The sequence below is a fragment of the Haliotis cracherodii genome, unplaced genomic scaffold (assembly GCF_022045235.1).
Source record: "Haliotis cracherodii isolate W230 unplaced genomic scaffold, xgHalCrac1.p SCAF_9, whole genome shotgun sequence".
In the NCBI taxonomy this organism is placed as follows: Eukaryota; Metazoa; Mollusca; class Gastropoda; order Lepetellida; family Haliotidae; genus Haliotis; species Haliotis cracherodii.
In genome coordinates this window covers 3359213-3367332 of record NW_027266343.1, presented here as the reverse complement: position 1 = coordinate 3367332, position 8120 = coordinate 3359213, and the positions used below count along the sequence as shown (strand labels likewise).

The following is an 8120-nucleotide window of genomic DNA, read 5'->3' as shown; positions in this document are numbered from 1 at the left end:
AAATGACAAAACAACTCGAAAAGTACTAGTCTGAATTTGCTAGTTTGATCTCAGTGAACAATACAAAATGTACTTTACAGGAGGTAATTTGTCGGCACTTTCAACATTCAAAAATAAAACTAAGTCCAAATTGACATAGCAGAAACAGACTATAGGCATTATGCACCTGTTCTCACCTGCCGTCAAGGTGTCATAGGTCACCTTGATCTACTTACACCTGGTTATGCCCTGTTTCACAATAGTCTGTTTTATTCACATTTTTACACACTTTAACGTGTAAAAAGGCATCAAAACATTTGATAAACCGTATTTGTGCCACGGCCCAATTAGTACTAATTTAGTTATTTGAATATTTACATATTTTGTAGATTAACTGCATTTATTTAAGATCTGAGGTCGAAAAAACAGGTTTTTTTTCATTTCCGTGAGTACTTTAGTTAGAATACTGTGTCTGAGTGTGGTATCAATGTTAAATCTGCAGCATGGCATCTCAGTGGGCTGCACTAAGAAACCAGCATTAGTCCGGACTTGTGTGCACGCACGCACCACGATATATTTACAATATCCTGAACGCGACGTTAACCCCATTTCACCTCCCATCACCTTGTGCAGTATGGAGGAATGTAATCTAAACTAGTAAAGTACTGACGATGACCACGCCCAGAGTGTTCAGAATTGAAACAAGAATTATGATGCTGCAAGACATCCTTCCTGTGTTCATTGTTCGGAGGTGAACGCAAGATGCTGGTTACTATCTTTACAAAATATTCACAGAAAGACAATCTCATTAAGATCAGATCTTAGTTCCAACCACCTTTAACAATGATACGACCTTTTGCAAACTTTCATTGAACAATGAAATTACTAACAAGAAGTCCAGGATAGCCAATTAGAAAGCAGCTTCCTACAGCCATTCTGCAGTAGTTTCTCAACAAAGTTCTCGATTCAAAATTTGAAAATTGAACAAAAGCACAAACTGGAATGTCAACAGCTGGGCATTAGACTGCATGGCAGTACTTCCCACGGGCAATGCAAGGTCTCTTCATTGACGTGTATCCCATTGTAAAGCTTGTAACTCGTTCGGAATACCCAACATTAAACTCTGAGATTGCATGATTAGAAAACCTGTGTGATGTCCTCAAATCTTTGTTTAGCGGTAGCTCGAACTAAGATTTGATTTGAATGAGATTGACAGAAAGACAATGTACATGCTGTATAGAATATTTTGAAATGATTCAATTTCATTCATCCAGACACTAAATAAATGCAGTCAAAGATGCCATACAAAGGTTTTCCTTTTCCTCTTCGTTTGGTGAAACTACACACACACACAATGCAACTGATCCATCGAATGTCAACACACACTGCCATCTTGACTAGTCTCATCAGCTTTGAGAATCGGTTTCCCCCTTTGGAGTAGAGTCTTTAAGAGGAGGAGTAGCATTGTCAAAGTCTGTTACTGCTTTACCGGATGAGTCTATAGCAAAGTTATAATCTTTTCTCGAGTTAAGCAACTTCTCAATCTCCTGATCAAGATTATCTTCTGTGATGAAATATTTAGATTCCTCCTGAAAGAAACAACAGATAAAACTTTAGTACTCAAGGAACTTGACTGCCAATCATGGAATTTAATGTATGAATTAATTGATCTGTCCAAAATCTGAACTCAACATTTCAGTAAGTATTCCAAGAGAAATACTACATTGTATTGTTAGATTGTTTGCAATTATGTTCAAATGGTGCTCAAGAGAACAATATAGTCTCCAGATTCATGCTGAGAGACATGCATTAGTTTCATTAACAGCAATGGGCACCATTTTACGAAACGATCATAGGGCCGAGACGATTGTAACTCCAATACTTTATCCTAGACTTACGACAGTCGTAGCAGTACGATCACTTTGTATAACATGGCCTAAATGAACCCGTGCTTTCCAGTTCCGCAACCCAAATTTAATCTGAGAGAAGTTAATGTAGCAAATCTTTGAGGGGATGAGTCTCCGGGAAACTTGGCAGCCCCAGCTTGAATCAAGCTGTTCAAACACTGCTTTGTTTTATGTTTACTAATCTAACATTTCATGATAGTCCTAGTACTTCACTGAGACACTTTCTCAGTAGCAGGCACTGCAGAAACTATGTCCAGATCTTTGTGCGTAAGGTTAGTTTACATCAACTTTGAACAGTATTTCAGTCGCATCACAGCGTGTCGGCTTCATGTGAGAGGAAAAACTAGGTCCAATGAGCATGAAATGTACCGGTAATCAAGCCAATGTGGGATTCAAACCCACGATCATAATTTTCTGGCACACCTGAGGGATTCAGCGAAGCACAGTGAATTGTGGCGAGTTTGACAACTATCCTCTTCTGCCCCAAGTGGTTTAAGACTAGAGCAGATGCAGACAGTCCTCCATTATACCTTATTTTGGTTTCACAGCCTCACAGAAATTACAAGCTCTTGGTCGAAGCATCAAAGTCCAAAACAAATGATTCTGCTAAACGATGATATGAATTCTTCTCATCTCTTCCCCCCCAATATTTGCAGTGTCTGATTATAATTGAAATGTTCAAGATGACTTACAATATTTGCAAGAATCAATTGATGTGCCTTTGCTTCCTGCTTCTGTTTCCATTGAATCCTTCTTTCCACCTGGCGAACAAGTCTAGCTTTGATTTTTTCTTGTTCTTCCTTCTGTCGACTTTCCCTGTAAAACAGTAAAATGAATAAAACTATCTTTCTCCCCTCTGATACTTATCAATAACAGCTGTGTATGACATACTTCAGTCGTGATGTAATGCGAGCCATGTGTCAAAAGTGACAAGTGTACCATTCTCCTGAAAAACACTCATATTGGTTTTGTTTTGTCTTTTGTTTAACGCCACACCAGCAATATTCCAGCTATATGATGGCAGGCTGTCAATAATCAAGCCTTGATCATAAACAAATCCAATCATGAAAACAGTAGTACTGTGCTAACACCAATACCAAGATAACTGCTGATAATGAAGTTGTACCCATGCTAGTTTCAATATAATAGCTACAGTATTTACAAAAGTTCAGATGATGATGTTTTCTAAATTAATAACTGCATGCTGCAGCATGCTGTGTGATATTCTGGTAAAAAGAATATGTTAAATAGATAGAGGTTATCTCGCTTGTGTGTTTGGGGATGGTAAATATCCTGCATTAGGAATAAACATTGTATCTAGCGAGCCTTGGCGACCTAAATACATAGTGTTTATTCCTAATACAGGATATTTTCCATCCTCAAACACAAACATTGCGAGTTTTCCTGGAATGCGCTCATTAATATTTATTATGTCACAGGGTAAGTGATGTGTCAGTCGGACAGTGACAGTAGCCAATATAGTTCCAACTGAAATCTGTCTCTTATACAGTGGTGAAGCAACATATACGCAAAACAACAATTGTTTTTAATTGCCTTTCGCGGCAATCCATCGGTCTGTCCGCTAGAGTAACTGCCCTTTGTCAAAGGGAAGCTACTCTAACCCTAATCTATGAGACGCCACGGCCACGTTCAGACGTTGTTGAAAGTCAGTCTGTCCTGACATAACGTTAAGAAGTGTAGTCAGATGTACATACAGCGACAAAACGAAACAAGGTAACAATTCATACGTATTTCGGCAAAATCTAACTATCTTAATTTGTGGAAAAGGTTTCAAGCTGCAGAGGTCTACAAGCACAGATATGGCTACTGATCCCGCTTGGCTAGGCCTAGTGCCCTCACAAAATTGTTTTGAAATTTATACCTCCAAAGTTGCCAAAACTTATAAAATGCCTTAGCTATGTCACCATGGTCACAGTTAGACACTGATTTTCAGTATATTAGACTGTTCTTTTGATAATGATAGCAATTAACCCTGTAGTTTATCCAGATTCCTGATGGTTAATTTTGACTCGATCGCCTAATGATGAGGGCGACGCCATGTTTGTTTATAAACAGTGAAAGTAGTCCCTACTTGACCTTTGATATTTGCATCCCTATCCGCAGATGACCCCAACGGATATCGATTTTATCCGTTGGCTTTATCCTGCTGAGAAACCTACCCATTATATAGATATCTATGCTGAAGTTTGACACCTGCAGACATATTGCTACTCAACAAATACAACTTGTTGCTATGGAAATATGTGTTTTAAATGTAACAAGAACTTGATATTGATGAGGAAACAAAACATGAAAATAAAAATTTATTTGAAATTCCATATTTTCATTTAAATTTAAAACGTCTGAAGTAAAAGAAAATAATAACCATGATAACTGCATGTAAAGGTTACAGGTCAGATTGGGTATATAAGTTAATAGATGTTTTCTCTGAGGATGTGCCACAGTATTCATTAAGTTCATGGTGTTGTTTCAATTCAGTTAAATTTGAGTCATTGTTGCAGTACCTAATGGCCGCCACCTTGGCATTCCACTTGTTGTTTTCCTCCATGATCCATACAAACTCTTCTTCCTCATCCGTCTGTTGGGCTCTCAGCAGGGCACGTCTCGCCAAGTCAGCCTGGTGAGTTTTTGTTATGAAATTTCTACAAAAGACAATAATGTGATTAATGTTCATGCCCTATGCAAAGATGTGTTTTATCCTCCCCGCCTCCCCGATGTTCATAAATATGATTATGAGGTAAATGTTTTCTCAATTTAAAGGATGGTTCTAAGTGAAGATTTTATTGAGCAACGTCAGGATATAATGATCAATAAACAACAGCAATTATTGCTAAAACGTAAAGGTGAGGTAAAATGGGGAAAATGTCCTTTTTCGCTTATATTGCAATGTGCATGCACGTGTGTGTAGCTGCTTGTACTAGTCCGGACCTGCCGATTAATGCTAGACAATTGAGATACCATGCCGCAGTTTAACATGAATACCCCACTCAGACACAGTATACTGACTTCAAGCCGATCAGTCCTTGTTTTAGCCCCTTAATGCTGAGCAACAGGCAGACTAACAAGTACCATCTTTTAACATCTTTTGGTATGATGCGGCCTTGGATCGAAACCCTGGACCTTTCATTCTCTGGGCGAAGGCTCTACCACTAGACCAAGGAGGTGGTTTAAAACACAAAGATATTTCCAAAATGAAATGCTGCAAACTAACTTGTTGTTATAATGTCATACACCGCCTGGGATGGGATATACCCAGATTGAGGTATTTCCGAACCTCTTCAATGTTATGACAATTCTATTTCCTTGTTACTTTTGGCTAAATTGAATTTGAAAATAATTTTGGGGACTCCTTTAATTGAAGTTTATGTTATGTGGATTAATCTCATTATGGGTAAGACTGCAGTTACCGGTTACAGCTAGAGTGTGAACTGACGCCATATGTAGCTTTTGCCTCACTTGTCTGTGATCTTGCATTAGTGTTAGTTACATTACTATGTTAACCTTTGCATATTTTATACAGATTAATCTGATTACTGGCAAAACTGCATCTCATCGAGTTCAGATATAGGGTATCTGCAGTAATTATATACATGTACTCTGGTACGGTTACCACAGCTAATTGTGCACAAAACTGGCTCCAGATGAGCTAATACTTCTTGCCTTAGAGTTAGGGAATACCACAGACTCTATCCTTAACTCTTGAATTCCTTTTCCAATCATTAGAATTGGGTATCCCTTTCCGATCAAACAACCAATGACAATCCTTGGGTTCTGTCCTAAGAGGCGACTTTGCTTGTCTTAAGAGCCAATTAACAGGATCGGGTGGTCAGGCTGTCTTGGTTGATGCATGTCAATGTATCCCAATTGTGTAAATTGATGCTCATGCATCACTGGATTGTCTGGTCCAGATTCGATCATTTACAAATCTCCGTCCTATTGCTGTAATACTGCTGTGTGCGGCGTTATACAACAAACGGCAAACAAACAATCCTTGGGTTCACACTTTCTGATCTGATTCGAAATTGGTCCTGTGGTAAAGTGTTGGCTATTCGAACCCAGCTTCAAAGCTGGCAGCTGGTGTTCGATGCTCCACTGACATACCGCTAACAAAAATCATAAAAGTGCACTCAGTAAAGTACAATATTCTCTGTTAGGGCTGGGACGGGTAACTCAGTTACCCGGGCCGGATGGGTACTGTGTAGGACCAGGGTACCCACAGGACTACCCGGACCCGTGGTTAGTCACGTGATATACTCGGACCCCATGGTACCGCGGCATTCATCGTATTGCGGCATTTGTGATTTCCGATAGTTCACGCGGGACGCGCCTCTTAGCGGCTGACTATTAATGCAAATCAGTAACCAGGAAGTGCTCACTTTGTAAACAATTTCAATTTCCTCGGAATGTTCCCTCTGCTGTAAGTAAGGAGTTATTAATCCGTTGATACATATTTCTGGTATCTGTTGTAATATTGCCTTACCCCCATCTATCAATGGCCAACGATATAACCCGCAGTTCCCCAAGTAAACTTTCTCTATCGACCTGAACTAGATCATCTGCATATTCATGGCGACTAATGAGGTAACGGAAGTTACGTAGTCCGCACATTTTTTCCCGCTCTGTGCTAAGAAACTATTGGGAGATCATAAGGGCCATAATGCCAAACTTAGAAATACGTTCTTCACTAGTAACCAAAAGATAAATACATACTTTGGGCATACTAGGAGTGCTTTTTATATATTTATTGTTGACTTTTAACATTTTTCCATTTTGTGACAAATTATTGTCATCCAATTTTTAAAAAATAATCTTAAAATATCATTTCTGATATTTTGATGTTGACTTATAAAAATATTTTTCTCTTACTTTTCGGTAAGTATGCATTGAATACCTATTGCTGATAACACATTTAGAATTTTACTTGTGCTGTCTTTGCACTTGTCTGGACAAATCAATGATGTCCTGCATGATCATACCAAGTGGTTGGTAGAATTATATCCACTTTTTGTCCAATTCGGACCTCCATACACAACTTTTCTCTGTACCGCGATACGATGGAGTTCCCTCCCTTGTCAAACAGAGCGCGAGGCCCGGCTTTTACTCGGAGCTACTAATGTAAATAATGAACTTTTATCAGTAAAATATGCATTGTTTGATAACATGAATGATATCGGATACAGAGAACACGAATAAACATAAAGGTTAGTGAGTGCATTTTGTTCCGTTTAGCGTACATGACAAGTACCGCGATACCCCGAGGTTGCAGGCTATATTGTTTAATGACAAAAATGATCTAGAACTATATGGTTAAACTACAAGTCACTAATGTTCGCATTTCTTTCTGGCTATGCACCCATTCCTTCTGATTTTTAATATGGTTGAATAAAGATATAACTTAATTCAACTTCAGAGTTTGAATGGCCAGATTGTTAAATACATGTAGCCTCTAAATACGATTTGCAAGGGCTATGCTAAAAATATTCCCAATCGGACATTTTAACTTAAACATCTCTTGAGACCTACATTGGGTACCCGGGTATGGTCAGGTAATAGGGGGGTGGCTACCCGGGTAGTAAATTTGGACTCGTCCCAGCCCTATTCTCTGCTTTACCTGACAGCTCGCAGATGTGTGTTGTAAATTGGAAGCCTTTTCTTCACCTCTGCGGTATCTTCGGGGTGGAACACTTTAGGCTTTGGCACATAGAATTTCTTGCTGGCAGTCACTGGGTGCCATCTTGACTTTCTCCATCGAACTGTCTGGTAGCATGATGCTAACTTAGGCAATTCTTGGGTAACGATTTTCAATGTAACAAAGTTTTGAGATCTTACGACTGCAGCTAGGAAAGACATGCCGGCCATTGTTACCGGAAGTGAAGAGAGCAATGTAACGACTCAAATGATTGGTGTTTGGAAAGATAGCTTAGCTAATCATATGCGTTGGTGTAAACGGCGTAATGGTTATAAAATCCGGAAGATATTGTTTTTTTATGACCAAATCTAAATGTTTGAACAAGTCAGGCAAATAGAGGGCTGGTAGAAACACACATTAGTATATTAAAATGAATTAAGTTTCGTCGTAAATAGATATGAAATAATGAAAGTATCACATATTAGCCTAAAAAGCTTTATTGTTGGTTTTGTCCGGTTATTCCTCTCTCTGCGCTCCACTCACACTCTTTGCAGCGTTAGATAGGTTCCGCTACTGTTGTTTTG

At 38.9% G+C, this 8120-nt stretch overlaps 1 protein-coding gene across 1 annotated transcript; it reads right to left on the bottom strand.

Moving 5' to 3' along the window:
• Nucleotides 1–39: 39 nt before the first annotated feature.
• Nucleotides 40–7766, bottom strand: LOC139452165 (small ribosomal subunit protein mS26-like). The gene is made up of 4 exons (XM_071233518.1): nt 7519–7766; nt 4412–4549; nt 2579–2702; nt 40–1568 (listed from the first exon to the last, which is right to left on the bottom strand). Exons 1-4 carry the CDS (start codon nt 7764–7766, stop codon nt 1386–1388), a joined length of 693 nt encoding a protein of 230 aa, XP_071089619.1. The 3' UTR covers nt 40–1385.
• Nucleotides 7767–8120: the final 354 nt, after the last annotated feature.

Bases quoted from the DNA above. Each gene is read 5' to 3' on its own strand.
- LOC139452165 (XM_071233518.1), bottom strand. From the start codon at position 7,766: ATGGCCGGCATGTCTTTCCTAGCTGCAGTCGTAAGATCTCAAAACTTT. The intron at 2,703-4,411 runs GTACTGCAACAA...ACTGTTTTACAG, and splicing joins GCCAAGGTGGCGGCCATTAG to GGAAAGTCGACAGAAGGAAG. The intron at 1,569-2,578 runs GTAAGTCATCTT...TGTTTCTTTCAG, and splicing joins AATTGATTCTTGCAAATATT to GAGGAATCTAAATATTTCAT.